The sequence below is a fragment of the Galeopterus variegatus genome, unplaced genomic scaffold (assembly GCF_000696425.1).
Source record: "Galeopterus variegatus unplaced genomic scaffold, G_variegatus-3.0.2 Scaffold971, whole genome shotgun sequence".
NCBI classification, from domain to species: Eukaryota; Metazoa; Chordata; class Mammalia; order Dermoptera; family Cynocephalidae; genus Galeopterus; species Galeopterus variegatus.
Genome location: NW_007727082.1, coordinates 51,310 through 70,016, shown reverse-complemented (window position 1 = coordinate 70,016; position 18,707 = coordinate 51,310). Strand labels below are relative to the sequence as shown.

Below are 18,707 nucleotides of genomic sequence, written 5' to 3'. Positions count from 1 at the left end.
CCATGGAGGGGTGAAGTACCTCTTTTCTTGAACTGTCAGGCATACTATCCTCCCCCTCCCCCCACATAAAAACAAACTTTTCCTGGCCAGGTTTGAAGTTCCTTCATGATAGAGACTGGTCTTACCTAGCTTGATATGCAGTCAATCCATCCCTCTAGCTCCGCTTCTCAACCTTTAGTGCACATAGGAACCACCCGGAGGGCTTGCCGGCACACAGATGCTGGGCCTCACCCCAGGATTTTTGATTCAAGCTGGACCCCAAGAATCTACACTTCTATCAAGTTCCCAGGTGATACTGTTGGTCTGGGGACCACTCTTTGAGAACTACTGAATGACCCTTCTGGACAAAGCCAGCCCCCTCAGAATCACCTTCCAGATCCTGATTGTACGCTGCCCCCGGTTCCCCAAGTCCTTCAAGAGCTGAAACTCAGCTGACACTTTGGGATGAGGCAACACTTAGTAAAATAAGAGACCAAAACACCAGGATCTTGTTAGCTGGATATATTTCTTTTTTTCTTTTTTTTTTTTCTTTTTCTTTTTTTTGTCACAGAACACTGTTTGCAGTAGAGGAAACTGGCATTGCAGTCTGGTGGTATAATGGCTTGTTCACATAAACCAGTACATGTTCATCCTTTAGCGCAAAAAGCCCTAATGGCACGTACCCTATTGAAATTCAGGACATCTCCAATATTTTCTCTCTCTGTTTTTCTTTGTCATCTTTTTTTTAATAAACATTTTCAAGGTTTGTCCAAAAGAAGGCCATGTAGGTTCTTGGCTAGCGGAAGACAACTCAGAATAGCTGTTGCACACTTGGACTGTCACCTTCTCCAGGCTGGCAGTTGATATTTTTTTTCCAACTCATTTTTATTAAAAAAATAAAAAATGCTCCAACTATCAGTTTTACAAAATCTCTAAGGGAAACACAAGAGCAAGGTGCTGAGGTAAAAAACACCTGAGGTAGCTTTTTTTGTGTGTTTTTTCTTGTTTAAAAAATCTAAATTTAACGCCCTGGGCCAACGACCTTGTATAAATTGCTATTTTCCTCCACATTTTTTTAAAAGAAAGAAATCATTTTGCTGAATAGTGATGGCTTATACACCAAAATGTAAAAAGACAAAATACATTCTTTGTGGAATTTTTCTCTGGTTGGTTGGTTGGTTGGTTGGTTGGTTGGTTGGTTTGGTGGGTTCCTGTTTTCCTCTTCCAAAACGCTAGGACAAGTACCATTGACTCTTGTTCTTTTGAGTAACCAAGTGTAAGATGAGGCTGGTTTGTGTGTTTCGCTTTTGTTCCTTTTGTGTGATGTGATACTCAGAGCACTGCTTTGCCTGGGGGGGTGCATAGATACAGGGAACTGAGACAGAGGGAGGAGGGAATTCAAAAGAATGGGGATGGAGAAAAAGGGAGGGAGGAAGGGGAGAGATAAACAGAGAGAGACAGAGAATTATATAGCAGTATGCAAAAAACCAGTTTAAAACCTGTGAAGCAAATAGAAACGGGTGTGAGCTAGACAGGGATGAAGAGAGACAGAGTTTCCTCTTCAAAGAGACGGTATCCCTTCTGTTGACATACACAGGTGATCCAGAACTGCTAAGTGTCCTTTCCACGAGATTTCCCTCTGGGTGAAATTTGGGTGGGTGGTCTTGAAGCTCCTTTCTACACCATTAGACCTCTCAAAGAAAGATTTTAAAGTCTAGAAAAGCCTGCTTTCTCTTTAAAAAGAAAAAAAATTAATAACTGATTAAAACTTGGAGTTAGTTGAGTTATTTGATATATTATTTCTAAAATATATTACCGCTGCAGGCACCCTGTGTGACCTGCAGGCCACGTATCTTAACATCTTCCCCTTCTAATATGTACACAAATGTACAGACACGACTTTCCACAAAAAAGAAGAGTGTGAATTTTGCTTTGCTTTGAACACGTTCACCTATGTTAGTTCAACTAAAAGGGATAGCGTCGTGGGAATTGAGGAGAGATCCCAGTGGATGGTGAAGTGGATGGCTGGAAAGCCTGCAGAAGCCCTGGGAGGGAGGAGGGGGACGGGAGGCGGGGCCAGGGGCCACCTGGTGGTTCTGACCTGCCCCGCCCCCTCCTCGGCCCCTGGGCTTCTCGGGGCCTCTGCAGAGTCTGTGGCCGCCTCCGCAGACTTCTCATTCCTCAGGATGGTCTTTGGTTTGCTCCCGATCTGGCTGGCTGTGTTTGGTCTCAGTCTGTCAGGTGTTGGAAGGGCTACATTCATCCGTTGTTTTGCTGGTGCCTGTGGGAGCCTCACTTGCTGCGCTGTGAGGCGACTCCCTGAGGATATTTCTGCTCCTGCTGCTTCACCTGTTGTACAATTTCCCTGATCTTGCGCTGTGCAGTCTGCAGCAAGGGAGAGAAGAGAGAGGAGGGGACAGGGGAAAAAAGGAACCCAGTTCTGAGGACAAGCAGTATGGGGAGGGTCTGGGACTTGGGGGAAGAGGGTGGCATGCTCAGATAAGTGTCATCTACCCCCCCAGACCCCTTACTCCAGGACCTTTTCTGCCTGTAAGTGGCAGAGGTCTCGCCCACCTCCATCCTTCCACCCCAAGGCTGCTGGGTGGAGGGTAAGGGAGTGGGACCCCAGCAGCTCCCAGATCATTGCTGGACAGGCAGGCCAGGAAGCAAAGGCAGGGAGCCGGTGACTAAAGGCCTTGCGGAGGTCAGACAACCTCCCCCTCCTGGCTACACACACCTCAGCTCTGACACTGCTCCACCCACCTTTCTAGAGCACTAGGAAGAACACCAGAGTGACTGCTGGGAAAGATGGACAGTAAGTGGACAGGGGAGGGAGGGAGAAGCAGGGCCTGAACACTACCCTAAACAACAGGAGTACAATGTGAACCCAGCCTGACCCCTCACCCATCCCAGCACTCCCAGTACAGGGAGCTCCTGCAGGCTGAACTCCCGCAGGAATCCAGCTGTTCAGACACATTCCCAGGGCACTGAGGAGAGGAGCTGGCCCAGGAGAGAGCAGTCTGGGATGTGGCCAGGGGCTCTGACTGCAAGAGACCCAGGCAGAGTCTGGAAGGGCACCGGGCAGGGCAGCAGCAGTGTGGCAGGTGCTCTTTCCCGGACAGTCTCCGGGCACAGGTGCGGGGCATGCAGGCTCGCAGTTCAGACGAGCCTTCAGTGTAAGCTGACGCTGTTTGTCTTCGCTGGTTTAGGACAAGGACCAGGACTGCTGTCTCCCAAAACCCAACCAACAAAAGCCTCAAAGAGAACAAGGCCGAGTTATGCCGAGGCGCTGGCATTTCTGGATGAAAGAGAAGCGCCTGTGTGGAGGTGCTATGCTCTGACAGGGCATGTCGTGGTGAGATGGATGCGGAGAGGGAAGGAGAGAGGAATGAGAAATAAGGGTCTCTTGCAATGAGCATTTAACCTTTCCTGTGCAGTGTGGGCACCCAGGCAGCTCTCAGCCTCCAGCTGGGGAATCTGAAGGGTGGGCTCACCTGGCACATGACCGGGACCTGAGCAGGGAGGGAGAGAGAAGCCGAGAACTTGCACCTTAGCATTTCAGGGGGCTTCAAATTTGCTTGGCTTTGATTGAGGCCTTGACCCAACAGTTCTACACTCTTCCTTAAGCTCTCCCAGCATGCTTGGGGAATATTCATGGTGAGAAAGTGGAACAATGTCCCCTGACCTGTGGGCAATCCCTGAACAGCCAGGAATAACCAGAGAGAAGTTCTATGGGGTTGGGGTATGTGGTTACCCAATAGGCCACAACAGCTTAGGCAGAGAATGGAAAAGCAATTGGCAGGAGAGATGGGCCCTTGCAGCACAGGTACCTGGCTAGCGAAGAAATGCCCGATAATTCTGACAATCACTTCCTCATTTTCATCTGGCGTTTGGTCACGAGGCACGATGACTTCTGCACTGGTTAAGTTCTGCAGTTCATTCACCTGTGAAGAGTGAAAAGGCAGTAGGATGAATGGGTCCCCTCCCCCACTGACGTATGGGCTCAGGAGGGAGGGGTGGGAGAGGGCAAGGTGGCTGCAGTCGGCATTCCTTTCTGTCCATCTAGGACATCTCTGGGGGCTTCCCTGCCCCTGGTCACTTGAGGCTGCTTCTAGGGCTGGGTTCTCTCTCGCTGGAGTTCCCAGCCATGCAGTTCGGCTCACAGTGGCCCCAGGCTTTAAACCGGGTATGAAGGCCACTCCTCCTGCACATGCTCTCCTGGGTACCCTCTATAAGCCCATGCCTTCTCTTGTCTGACTTGCCCAGGTAAACTTTCCTTTCAGCCTCTAGCCGATGCCAACCTCCCTTTTCTCAAACCCATTTCCTGCATTCCCTGGCTGCCCCACTGGGACTGCTTCCCAGCAAGACTGTGTGCTTTCTGAGGGGTCCTGTTGGTCTTCTGGCCCCTGGTATGATGCTGAGCTCACAGGCAGGTTCAGCAAGTGCTTAGCGGGCAGTTGACAGTCTCTGGGGAACACAGAGAATTCAGTGACTAGTTCTAAAATAACCAAACAAGACACCAGGGCTCAGGATTCTACTCCAGCAGGGACTATCTGCTTTCTTTTGCCTACTATATTCCAACTCTGCTCAGGGTGTGTGCCCTGGGATGTCGACTGCATTCCAAGGTAAGGGAATAATCTGCATTCCATTAACTTGATTCTTTTGTATAAAGGTTACTCATATCTAGAACTTGGTTTTGATTCCTCTGTGAGCTTCTCTGTAAAGGACTTCACAAAAACAGCAAATATACACACATACATATCACACACTCTTTCTCAGGACTCTAAAGACCCCTCAAATTCCTGCCACCCAACACTGCCACTTTGCCAGCATGCACTAGGGCTCTACTAGAGCTTTTCAGGGGTCATCTTCCTACCAGGTAGGTTCGTCATGTTGCAGGATGCACCTGTGTCCAGCAGACTACCTGCTCTTTCCTTCAGGCATCAGTTAATGCTCTGGCACTTTTCTAATTACATTGTGTTACTGCCGCCTTCAGGTTGAAAAAACAGATTATTTTTTTCAAAACTATTTTCCTTCTTGCCCAGAACCCTATTGCTAAACTAGCTCCTCTTTAGCAGATGGCCAGGTTTGGGAAACAGCCAGAAGATGGAATCTATAGGAGGGAGAGTTAGGGCCCCTGGAGGCTTCGGTCAGGAGAGTTGGAAGTGTCGGGAGGGAGTGTAGGATACCAGACCCTGCAGGCTCTGGGCGTGAAATTCAGAAAAGATGGTGATCAATCTGCTGAGTGGGTTAGCAAATACTCTACTACTATTTTAGTGGCTACCCCCTTTACCATTTTACTGGCTACTACATGTGGGATAAAATGGACAGGAGACAGCCTCCCCCTCTGCAAGGAGTGGAGGACTTCGTTTATCAGCAAGGAGCTGAGATGGCTGTTACTGGGCACAGGAACCTGGAGTTTTTGGTGCTGGGCTCAGCACCGTGCATTTGGGGCCCTAAGTTCTGGAGCAATGATTACATTTTTGTCCTTGGGATGCCTCAAAGGGCTCAGATGCCAGGAGAGCCTTGATTTGTTAGTCAAAGACCCTGACCACACGATGGGAGAGAAAGAGCCAGTGGGGTCTGAGGGAACTCAGGTAATGCCAGAGCAGGGAATTCAACCCAGGGGATGAGATGAGCTCGGAGCAAACTTACTGTTTTACCACCTTTGCCAATCACCCGGCCAGCTGTAGAAGAGGGCACTCGGATATGGGCTTCCAGCTTCACCTCTTCTTTGGGGTTAAAGAAGTTTTCTTCTTTCAGTTTCCCAAAGATCCGTCCCTGGGCCTGAGAGAGCAAGATGTGACTGGTGACTCTCAGAGTCGGCTGCCAGCCAACTCGTTTTACCAATGCTGCTAAGGGAACTGAGAGTTCAGGCAACTGACACCCCCATTCCCAAGCTCACTCAGGCCCCTACCTCAGCTCTCACAGACCTGGGAGGCACTGTTCCTGCCAAATCCAACCACTGCACTTTGAAAAATGTGCATGAGCAGGCTCACGCATTGGTGGTTTGCACACAATCACCTCCTCTAGGAAGCTTTCTGTGTGTCAGGGTTGGGGGTGCTGGTGAGGGCAAGGAACTGTAGGTCTCATTTCCATATCCCTAGCACATATAAATGTTTGGTTGATTAACTTAGTTTGTTCAGAAAATTCTTAGTTCCCTCCCACCAGATATGTTTCAGATCTCTGGCTATTAAAGGATGGAGGTGTGGTGATGGTGGTGATGGGATTTGATGAGCCTGATCTTGTTTTTTGATGTCTGACCCCAAAGCCAGTGTAGCCAAGAGGCTATTGTTCTTTTTTGTTGAATGTTAAACAATTGAGATATAATTCACATAATCTAAAATTCATTATTTTAAAGTGTACACTACATTGTGTGACCATAACCACTATCTATACAGAACATTTCCAACCCATTCCTCCAAATAAAAACCCGCATCTATCAGCAGTTAGTCCAATTCCTTCCTACCCTATTCCTTGGCAACCACTAAAAGTCCACTTTCTGTCTCTGTGGATTTGCCTATTCTGGACATTTCATATAAACAGAGTCATATCAGACGTGGCCTTTTTTGTCTAATTTCTTTTACTTAGCACATCATTTTCTAGGTTCTTCCCTGCTGTGCATGCATTAGTACTTCATTTCTTTCTATGGCAGGATAGTATTCTACTATGTACATAATACCACATTTTGTTTGTCCAGTCACAGGGTGAAAGATTATTATTTTTGAATGGTTCCACATGTCATCTTCTCAGCTAAATTTTAAATACTTTTAATGATAAGAATTGCACTTTTATAAATATGTGTTTCTTTTAGAAAACTCAAGTTATGATTTTCCTAGGGGAGGGGAAAAAAAGCAAAAACAAAAAACAAAACAATGCACTTCACCAAAGACCCTCCAACAAACCACGCTACTTCCCCTTACGCCCCAGGTTGACGCCCTGTAGCCTGAAGGGTAGGAATGACTAAATGAGTCTGAGACATCCATCCTCAAAACCACTGCTAAGGGATCAGAGAGATGCCAGAGTAGGTACCACCTGAACTGGGCACCGGTACATGATCTACTTCTCCATGGGAGAGAAGGGAACAAGGGCTTCCCAGTAGAGGGCGATGCTCAGAGGGAAAGCATGGAGGTGGGAAGACAGGCTGAGTCCGAGACTAGGGAGTGGTAGTGGGAAGGGGAATGGAGGTTGGGACTCAAAGAGCCCAGAACATGCCTCTGAGGTGGCTTCCCTGTGCCCAGAGCCTGCAGGGCTGAAGTGGCCCATGGCACTGACCTTGAACTGGGCTTCGGGTGGTCCGGTGATGATGACCATCCTTTCACTGACATCTGGGCCTTCCGCTGGGGCAATCTGCAGTTGGTTCACAAGGAAATAGAAAACACTGATGCTTGGTTGCATTCCCCAAGCCCCTCTTTCTTGTCTAAGTGGATGGCATGCACACTAGCAAGAGATTATGGGACATCTGCCTGATGCTTTGTCTGACACCTGCTGCCTCCACCCTGGATCTGAGGAAGTCACGACTATAATGCCCAGTATCCAACTAAGTCTTCAGCTACCTGGGGAAAGTCAGAAGCAGGTCAGTAGTTACTGCCTGTCTCTTCCCTGAGCAATAACAGTGACTGGCCTCTTTTCACCAGCAGAGTCTTAGGAAATAACCAAGGAGTCAATAGCTCCAGGAAGAGGGCTCCACCAACTCATCCAGGGCTCAGAGGGAAGGACAGGGTAGCCCACAGAAGCATTAAATGGGAGTCTAGCTCACAAGAAAGGTAACCCTGGTTCTAATTCCCAGCTCACATAGGCTGTCACTGTAAGTGACAACTGAGTCAGAGCAGGTGTGGCTAGGACCTCCTCCATGATAAACACATCATAAGTATAACAGCACCAGAGCAGGAATGAGGACACTTGGTTCCAGTCCTGACTCTGCAAACCCCACCCACTCCTGCCCTGGGCCTCCATTCCCTCATCTGTGAAATGTGGAGGATGGACCGAGCAAACTCAAGACCTCACTCTCACTTTCTGGGAGTCTGAGATCTTCGGTAACACAACTCAGTGGACTAAGCTTTAGAGAGATCCTTCTTACATATTTTTTTCTGCATACCCTGCCTTGTTCCAAAAAACTCTAAGTAGCTTTAAATACAAAACCAACTTAATTAGCAAATTCTGGCAAAATTAAACTTAATTAAAACTAAAATGAGTTAAAAGTACACCAGGCATTAGGAGTATAAGGATGAGCCCAGAGTGAGGTTAGCACACAGATGCAACTCCTATGGTCCTATATGCCTGCGTCAGGTGGGCCTCAGTTCAGTTCTAAGCTTTCTAAGAGCAAATGCAAAAAGGGAAACATAGTCAATTACAGGGTCACAGTATTCCTAAGGCAAAACTCAGGGGAGGTGCCGTTCCTGAGACTGAGCCTTGAGAAAGAGATTTATCGAGAAGGAAATGGGATTCACCATCAGTGTTGCATGTATGCATGTATAGTCTCTCCACTGCTGAGTCTCATTTGGGCTCCTCCAGGAAGACCTCCACTTCGTAGGGCTTGATTTTGTTTTCTCAGCACATGCTCTATCCATGGGTCTCAGGGTCCATTGTCCCTCTCCCAGCCTTACTGGGAATATACACCCAAAGCATGAGCTGACTCCTGCCCACTCCGGAAGGAAGGGATCCCTTTACGAGATCTGCAAAGAGTTCTCTGGCCTTGATTACTTTGTGGCCTGAGGATGAAAGTGAGATGCAGGTGACCAACAACTAAGCTTCTTGGGGGACTTTCCTTTGCTGTGGGCAACCCCTCAGTGTTGTCTAGGGGACTGAGACCCTCTGGCAGGTCACTCATGGGCTGGCTCTTGACAGCTGGCAGGAACACCGGCCTCTACTTCCATATTCACAGCCAGCATTAAACGTGGTCCTTATCTCAAAGAGTAAATAAGGGGGGCCGGATCATGGCTATGAAGGTCTCCAGCTCTGACCACCACCCAAACTGAGCAGGGCTAAAAGGCTGACTCATGGAGACCAAATCACTTCTGCCATCACTGTCCATGTCCTAGTGACTCACAGATGATTTGCTCAGATTCTGAAAGGAACCCTGATTTGCTCTACTGCCTGGCATTCACCAGCCCAACCCAGAAGTCTGGGAGCTGCGTGTGTGCTCCTTCAGTTTTGGAATGGCATTCCATAGGCAAACTCCCTCCCGAGGGGCAGGGATGAGGACCCGTATTATGACTGAAGCAAAGGGATGCAGAGAGGCAAGATGACTACCAAGATCAGGGTATGCAGGGGCTGGGGCAAGGAGCAAGAATTGGGTGTCCCTGTTTGGCACTGTCGACTGAATTTTGTGTAGCATTCAGAAGCCTGCTGACCAGATGCTCTGTGGGAAAGGCAGGTGGAGGGACTTCAACTTTCACCTGTAGCCAAAGCAAATCTTGGGGTGTGCCCCCCAGATCTCAGCTCAGCCCATACCCTCCCAGCACTCTGCTCCCACGGATCAGTGTAAAGCTCTCTCCCTGCCCGGTGGCATCAAATGTGCCCTTGCTGTGGCCCCTGCAGACTGCCAAAGCAGAACTGGGATGTCTGTGGAGACAGTGACACCTTGCTTTATAGACAGATGCTATCAGAGACCTGCCGAGATAAAAGGAATCCAGCAAAAAACAGGTTGGTTTTAAAAAGCAGAAAATTTCTTTTACAGTCTCTTGGCTTCCCTGGTTTTCTTTCCTCTTTAGTGCTATGGAGAGAGGCAGGGGCTAGGGAAGGAGAAGGCTGCTGGCCCAGCATAAAAATTGTCACCTGGACACTCCCTGGCTGCAGAGGCCACTCTGCCCCCTGGTGCAGTCTTGCTGACTTTTCCTATCACAGAAGCCATGAGCAAAGTGACATGTCATCACCCAACCTTGCTGGCACATAGGACTGTGGGAATGCTAGGGGGTGATCCTAAGGGACTGATCTCTCTCTATTTTCCTTAAGGCCTTGCTGAGGAGGATTCTGGCACAGCAGTCAGGTTGCTATGGTAGAAAAAATGTTGGATGAGAAACAGGATAACCTGGGCAAATCTTGGCTCTCACATTTGTTAACTGTGTGGCCTTGGACAAGCCAATGAAACTCTCTGGGCCCCAGTTCCTCATGGGCAATAGGAAGTGAGGAGTCACTGCTGCAGTTGGGCCCAGTAGGTACACAATATGCTAGAGGCCCGTAGAATTTACACCTAAGAGCCAGTCCGCCACTTATGGGCCCAGATCATGACCCTAGATGCTCTGAGTCCCATTTTTTCAGCTGAACAAAGTGGGGATCTGATGATGATTTGATGATCCCTGAAGCCCCTTTTAGTTGAAATCGTCTTGTTCTACCTCCTTCATGGCATCTCAGGCCAAAGGACTGAATGCTGGGGAAGGCCCTTGGGGTGCAGCTGGCTCATTAGTCTTCCACACTTTACCCATCCCACCCATACGGGGCAGCCAGCACCTGCCAATCAGTACCTGGGCCAGGGTCTCCCCTGCCGCAACCCTGCTGGGTGTGAAGGGCCCATGTGCTCCACCACTGCCCCCCATACCTCAGGGTTCTCATCCAGTCTGTCCCCTTTGCGGGTGGGATAAATGAGGTCTGAGAGGGGAAAGGATCTACCAAGATAAGATTCCTTTATGGTCTCACTGAAATCCTTGTTCTGTACTACTCAGAATGTTTTGTTTTTGTTTTTCCTCCAGCACACTTGCTGTGGGAGAAATTCCAGCTCTTCTCAGGGAGAGAGTGTAAGCATTCTTTCTCTCCAAGTCATGAGACTTCTTGTTCGGAATTCCGGGTTGTCCCATGGTAGCAAATTATTTTGCGTAACAACGGAAACTCTGTTTCCGAAAGTGCTTCACGAGGCTTGGGACGCGCTCAGCATTCTGCCCGTGAGTCAGAGCTGATAGCTGGGCTTGGAGCAGGACCAGCGTTGAATAATCCTTCCCTTTCAGCCTCTCTGACGGTTCTCCACATTGTGCTCGAGGAGGCAGGATGTGGGTCTGTAGCTGCAGCCACGTCTACACTCACATCCACATCCCTAAGTCAGGGGCCTTCCTTCCTGAGCCTCTCTGCTTGGGCCCAGGGCTTCCGATCAGATTGTGTCATCAGCTTTTGTTTCTCTATGATTCTTTCATCACTTTTCAAAGAGTTTTTCATTCAAATTATTTTCTCAACGTTAAAGGGTTTTTGAAGCAGATACCTGCTAAATACTTTAAATTCTCTCTCCACTTAAGTCCATTCTCTTAGCTTGGGAAAAATCCTCAAACTTTCTTCGCTTTATCTTCTTGAGAAGAGGAAGACAAGGTAATCCAAAGAGGATCGAGTTGGGTTGTTAGTAATATTTTTTTCCTAATTCAGTTGTTAGTTGGACAGAAAAGGAAAACCAGAAGGAAAGATGAGAGCAGATGGGAATAGTCATAGAGGCAAATTTTCTAGATCCTGTACGATTCTGTCTCCAGATGGTGGTGCAAGAGTTGCCTGGGACCAACAGGAGGAACAAGGGACGTGGTTAGGGTAGGGGAAGGAGGAGAGGGTGGGCTACAAGCAGCTGTGGAGAGCAGCCCTACCTTGATAGAGGCTCCGGCGAATCTAGCCAGCTGTTTGATGTGTGCCCCTTTCTTCCCAATGATGGCACCCACAGCCTGGGTGGGGATGAAGAGATTCACAATCTCCTGCTCTGGATACTGGAAGGGCAGGACAAGACAGAAGATGTCATTCTAATAGGGTTTTCTCCTTCAGCCACTCAGTTAATAAGCACCTACCATGAGCCTCATGGTGGTAGCCCCACTACCCAAGGAAATGGCCAAAATGGAGCATGGGATTCTTCTGTGACCCGGGGATCTGCAGGTGTGAAGCTTGAGGAATGGACCTGAAAACAGGCAGCGCTACATGACAATCAAAGTGCAAACTCCTCTTAAGCATCTGAATTAGTTGGATACAAAAAGCTGCCTGTTCATGGGTTTTTGGTCAAATACAAATCTGGTATGTACTGCTGTCTCTTCATCAAGAAATTAAAACAGTCATTACACACATGTGGCCTGTGGACAGGGTCCTGAGGCCCTTCATTAGAGGGTATGAAAAGCTGCGCAGTCCATCTTGGAGCAGGAATAGCACCTTCACAAGGCAACTAAACCTGCCCTAACATGACAGGGCAACTGCCCAGAGACCCAAGGATGGCCACCCCTCCTGGGCCCCTGTGAGGAAAGAGAGGCTCTTGGACAAGGCTGCCAGGGGTCCTTGCTCTAGATGTTTGGGAATGACATGACCCCATTTGCTAGACTTTGTTCAAAGACTATTGGAAACTCTGTTCTTTAGCTCAACACCACCTCCTAACTGGACCTCTTGATTGCATGGCTGCACTGATTTCCTGCCACCTATGAGATGTGCAAACACCAGCTGGACTGCTCAGTTGGTAACCTGAGTGCACCTAAGTGCTGGGGAGCTCTGAAATGTGTCACTCCCAGGGTAACTCAACTGCAGGACACAGAATTCACACTGAGAATATTCATTGGTCAGTCCATCAAGGACCGTGTGGAACCACCCACAGGAGAGGGAAGTGTGGCAGATGGAGCTGACCCGAGGGGCACTTACAGAGTGATGATGTGGGAATGGGCCGAACTGATGATGGGGGTACAGGCTGGAGAAGTATCCGGAGTGCGTCTGCAGCAGGAGAGAAATGGTCAGTCAGAGAGTGGGTGCCCTCAAGGACAGTCAGCTTACTCATGGGGCAAGTTTTCTTATTTGCAACACAAGCTTTCTGCACCACTAGCTGACCCCATTGTCATGTCGACACCCTGTCCCTTTGTTTCTCAGATCTCTGCTCCACTCTTCCCCTTGCACCACTGAATTCTTGGCAAGAAGATGTCACCTGGTTGCAGTGGCTCTGTGGGCTGGATGTTTATCATTTCTACGCTAAGCCATGCTTTAGGCTTCTAGGAACTTACTACATGTGTATACACACACACATTCATACTCGCACACCTATGATCTTTTGACCAGCCCTCAGGTAGAGGCAGGGCCAGTGTCTTCCAATTCCCAGGGAATTAGAAGTTGTGCATTAAAAGGAACAGAGAGTGCTGGGAGCACATCCAAGAGTTGATTAGAACCAGCAAATGTGCTCCTGGGAAGACATATCAGTCAGCTCCAGAGAACTTCAGAAGGAATGGAAAGATTGAGAGAGGAGAGATAGAAAATGAATGAATGAATAAATACACTGTGCATGCGTGTGGGGGGAGGAAAGCAAGGAACAGGAGGACAGATGTGGATAGCAGAAAATAAAGGTATTAGGGAAGTAAAAATTTTAAAAGTAGTTGCTTCTTATTGAATATCTACTATGTACTAGATAATATGGCAGGTATTTTATATCTATACATAAACTCTTAATCCTCACAACAGTCCTGCAAGACAAGAATATTTCTGAATATATATATGTATAGACTCATACATACACACATATATATATTTATGTCCTGCCCATAAGAAAATATATAAATATATATAAATATATATAAATAAATAAATATATATATATATATATATATATATATATATATATATATTCTGACATGGACCAGAATCAGCAGAACCTAGTTAACTGTGCTTTACATAAGGCCAAGTAAACACTGACAATACTATTACAGGAAAGGAGAGGAACAGCTCTGGGCACAATGGAACCCATCCCTGCACGTGTGCCCTGCAAGAGAGCCCTCCAGGAAGACTGTTCCAACAGTGGTCAGACATAGATGAGACTTGGAGTTAGGAAGCGAGCTTTCATCTGCGGGCTCTTGAGCAAATCTCATGCTGATGTGCATGTCCCCTGTCTACTGAATCTCCAGCTGGACTCAGCTCCAGATTATGACTTCGTCTTATGACTCATTAGGGACAAACAAAAGTGCTCCCCTTTTTGAGCTTAGAGAGAAAAGGAAGAAATGTGAACACCACGAGGAGCTGCTCCAGGTGTGCTCCAGGCACCAGCCACACCTGCAGGAAGGGAGTCATGGCTCTAATGCAAGCTTCACCTTGACTTGAAAAGAAGCTGCAGTGACATCTCATGCCCACAAGAGGGTGTTACGAGATCAGTGGTCCCTTGGCAACCTAAAGTTGTTTTTTTTTTTTCTATAAAGATGACTGGTAAGGGGATCTTAATCCTTGATTTGGTGTGTTGTCAGCACCACACTCTCCCAAATGAGCTAACCAGCCATCCCTATATAGGGATCCGAACCCTTGGCCTTGGTGTTATCAGCACTACACACTCCCAAGTGAGCCACGGGCCGGCTCCAACCTAAAGTTTTGAAGGAAGGTGGGTGAAGAGGTTTGTCTCTCTTGGCCCTGCCTCTTTCTTCAGAACTCCCTGGGGAAGAGCAACACCTCCAGATCCCTTTCTGTGCACATCCCCATCCTGAGCCATTGAGGGTAAAAGAGAATTCCTGCAGCTTTTCTGCTCAGACACCTTGGGGAAAGGATGTTTCTGCACTTCTCTTGCCTAGCTAGAAAGCTCTACTTTCAGCTGTCATAGGAGAATATTATTTTGAACTATGACTTGCCTTTTCCTTACAAAACTCATATGAGGCAAAGAATAGACAAGCTACAGTGTGGCTCCTGTTCTGGGTCCAAATACTCCTAACATAAATATTGTATCAAATTTAGACCTACCACTTGGGGTAAGGGAGAGATTTTTTAAATTAGCTATAAAAGGATAAAAAGGACAAATTCCCTTTTTATTCATGAGTCACAGCTGGAAAAGTGTCATAGGGAAAGAATCCTGAACACAGCAATCAGGAGCTCATTTCTAGCTGAGGCTCTGCCATTAGCCTTTGTGTATATAAGCTGGTTTTTGGAGTCAGAAGATCTGAGTCTGAATCACAAGCCATACAAGTTAGAATAATTTATTTAACCTTTCTGAGCCTCATCCACAAATGGATTCAAATAATATCCAAATCATATAATATGGTATTGATGTGAGGGTTCATTTAATTGTTCATTCACTCACAAAAGATATCTGAGCACCTACTATGTGGGAGGCACAGTTCCAGGCACTGGGAACACAATTATCAAGACAGAAAAGGTCACTGTCACCATGGAACATATGTTCTAGTAGGGAAGCAGACACAAAAAATGATTTCAGAGAAGCACTGTGACAGAAATGAACAGGAGAACGTGAGGAAGTGTAGCTGTGGAGATGGGGTCAGGTGGCGATTTTAGCTGGAGTGGTCTGGGAAGGCTCCTGGAAGGGAGAGACTTGGAAGTGACACAGTCCAATGCAGGACCCTGGGGAAGGAACATCTAAGCAGGGTCTTGGAAGTCCAGACTAGGAAAGGGCTGGGCCTGTTTGAAAAACAGAAAGGAGTCCAGTATGGTGACAGCAAGTCACAGGCAGGATGTGGTGGGAGGCAAGCAACACAAAATCACGAAAGGGCTGTGGGACACGGTTCAGACTCATTTGACTCTCAGTACAATGGGTACCCTGAAGGGTGTCACGTGGTGTTCAATGATGTTATGGGAATGAAAGAATCTATCACCAGGCATTGTATGTGCTGAATTAACGAGTGTTAAATGAGTACTTATTTATAATACAATGTGTGTCTTATCAGAGCATACTTTCTATTTCCCATCCCCCAAGCTTATGTGGCATCTACAGCCTCAAATGGACAGAGGCTTTCAAAACATGCTTACTTATAGTGATCAGAAAAAGTAACTTGTCGATGACTTGAAGAAATGTTCTCTTGGGCCGACCCTGTGGCGCACTCGGGAGAGTGCAGTGCTGGGAGCGCGGCGCTGGGAGCGCAGTGACACTCCCGCCGCGGGTTCGGATAGGACTGGCTGGTGCGCTCCCCGGCTGAGCGCGGTGCAGGCAACACCACACCAAGGGTTGCGATCCCCTTACTGGTCACGAAAAAGACAAAAAAAAAAAAATGTTCTCTTGTATGGGAAAGCCTGACCCCAATGTGGCAGTCAGACTCAGTGTCCCAGTCAAGAGCCCTAGCTATTTTATGAGGAAGAAACTACCTTATTTTTGAGTGCTTCAAAATCATTTTGACGGTGGGGAAGGGAAGGAGATGTTACGGTGAAGGTGCTCCAGCCAGGGGTGCCTGCACCCCCACCAACCGAGGGCAGGGTCTTCATTACTCATTTCAGATTCTCAGTTTGAGGGACACTGGTGTCTGCTTTTCCTCTAAGTTTGACTCTGCTGGGGGTGGGCAGAGAAGTATATACCAAATACACAGGTGAACATTAAAAAGGGAGTTAAAAACAGCTGGGCCTGCTTTTCCTGGGAGAACTGCAGGGTCCAAACTATTATGTGTGACTAACTATGTGATATATGATTTAAGTGATATTCTGAAGCATGAAGAAATCAGGGTGGGAAGAGCGAAAGGTGGGAAAGGGGTAGTGCAGAGGGCAAGGGCCAGGCATACAAATTATGTTTAAATATTTAAATAGCTTTTGTATGATGACAGAGTGATCTTGGGCTGCAAAGAGGCCGGTGATCCCCCCAGGAACCAGGGACATGGGCCTGGGGGAAAGGAGAGGACTTGGCCAGAGGGGTCAGTGTCATGGACTCAGCTTTCCAAGATTCAAAAGGTGCACTGTTCTACCCCAGCCGGTCAAAGTGTCTCCTACATGGTAGCTGCTTATCCACCTCTGTGGGTTCTCACAGGACAACCTCAGGAGCTAGTGGGAGCTATCAATGGTAAGCTAGTGAGAGACAGAGCCAAGATTCTGGCACAGATCTTCTGACTGACTCTGCAGCCCAAGTTCTTTACCACTACACCCAAAACTGCACTCACCTGGAACATCTGAATTCATTGCTAAGAAAAAGTTCCTCTGAGGATTCTAATATGCCCTCTGATAAGTTCATTTAGATATGTGAATGGATAATTAAAGTTCATCAGATGTATACAGAGAATCAGCAGCATGAAGAAAGGAACAAGGCTGAACAGGGCAAGCAAATGACCCCAGTGAGTTTATTCAGAAAAGAGACTTTTAAAAAAAATTCTAATATGATTTCCTGGTGAGATTCAAGAGGACAGTGCTTCAATAAAACATGGGTGGAAGGCTATGAGAAAAGACCAATCAGAGAACTAGAGCGATCTTAGAAATTAAAATATGATTAGTTAGGTAAAAACTCAGTTGAGAACATATAAATAGTAGAATGGACACTGCTAAAATGTCCATCAGTGCGTTAGAAGATGAACCCACGTCCAACAAAAAGATAGAGGGAATCAGACATGAGAGCACAGTGAGATTTACTATCCATAAAGTAGGAACCCCAGAAGGAGAAAATGAAGTGGCAGGAGAAAAAACAATACTAAAATTAATTATAAAAGGGGATTTTCTGGCCCCAAAGAAAAACTTGAATATTCAGATCAAAATGCTGAGATTCAGATCTCTGAAATCCAAGGGTAAAGGCAAAACACTATAAAAGGCTTACAGGGGAAAAAAGTCAGGCTGCTAGCACACTTACCTGAAACATTCTACACTAGAAGTAATGTTTTCAGAGTTCCAAAGGAACCGTGACCCTAGAATTTCTAGACACCCAGCTGAACTCACATTCACGTATGAGGGAAAAAGAGAGGCATTCGCCCATATAGAAGGGCTTAGAAATCAAACTATGCATTTACTGTTTCCTAAAAAAGTTGTTGGATGCTTTTTTTCCCCTGAATAAAAAAGATTGTACTAATAGCAACAACAAAAAATTGTCTGAGGAAGTACTCTAGCCAAACAATAATTTAAAAAATCCAAGTAACTAACTCAAAAAATGGGACAGTTATGGAACACAAAAAGCTGTCTGTGGTGAGCAAAAGAAAGCAGCAAAAGTTTACTGAATTCTAAATAACTGTGGATTAAGGGATTGTGTATTTATTAAGATAGAAAGTACAATAATTTGGACTAAACTTCCACATTATCTCTAGCATATGATATGATCGAAACACATTTTAAAAATCTGTTAGAAATAAATAATTCTACAAAACCAAAAGCTTGATTTTTTAGCTGTTAACACAACTTTGACCCCATCAGAGAACATACACCTTTCCAAAAATGCTTGTTATTCCTAAAAAATTGATCATAAACTATTGAGGAATGTCACAAAAATAAAAAATGTTACATTATCTGAGCACAAAAGAATATAAGAAACAATGGCAAAACAGCAAAAAGGAAACCCTTAACTACTTATCAATTTAAAAAATAAAAAAATTCCTAGCAAATTTACTAAGAAAAAAAGAGAGAAAACACAAATACATGATGTTAAGAACTAAAAGAGAGATATAACCACAAGTTTGGAGATTTAAAAGGCAACAATCTGTTTTGTACAACTTTATACCGATACATACAAAAAGAGATATAAAATGTATAGTTTTATAGACAAATATAAACCAACAAACCAAGTCAAAAACTTATAAAAAAACTGAAAAGGTAATAATGCTCTTTCTCCAAACAAAAGTTGCTAGGCCCAGATGTCTTATAAATACATTTTATTAAATATTTAAGGAATAGAAAATTTCTATACAGTTTTTAATTCTTCTAGCACAGTAAAAGACCATCTCTCCAATTCTTGGAGAAAAAAATAACCTTGTTGTTAAAACAGCCAAGGACAAGAGGGAGCAAGATGGCGACGGGTCTGGAGCGAGTGTGCCAGAGGACAGAGAGAGCCTGTGAAGTGTGCGCTGTGCTGCCAGAGTACTATTTGCATTTCCAAGAGCAACAAAAAACAAATAAATCACTGATCAACTAATCTACAACGA

At 46.3% G+C, this 18,707-nt stretch overlaps 1 protein-coding gene across 2 annotated transcripts in view; it reads right to left on the bottom strand.

Annotated features, from left to right (window-relative positions):
- Positions 1–486: 486 nt before the first annotated feature.
- IGF2BP2 (insulin-like growth factor 2 mRNA binding protein 2) overlaps positions 487–18,707 on the bottom strand; it is a 54,174-nt gene continuing 35,953 nt past the window's right edge. The window contains exons 8-14 of one of the 2 annotated variants that reach the window (XM_008573909.1): positions 12,559–12,627; positions 11,535–11,651; positions 7,255–7,329; positions 5,635–5,766; positions 3,810–3,923; positions 2,081–2,364; positions 487–1,354 (exon numbers count right to left, since the gene is read on the bottom strand). In XM_008573909.1, the coding sequence (XP_008572131.1) occupies positions 2,272–2,364; positions 3,810–3,923; positions 5,635–5,766; positions 7,255–7,329; positions 11,535–11,651; positions 12,559–12,627 (600 nt within the window). In that variant the 3' untranslated portion in view covers positions 487–1,354; positions 2,081–2,271. Of the gene's footprint in view, positions 2,365–3,809; positions 3,924–5,634; positions 5,767–7,254; positions 7,330–11,534; positions 11,652–12,558; positions 12,628–18,707 lie in introns of both variants that reach the window. The other variant, XM_008573908.1, reaches the window with a different exon arrangement.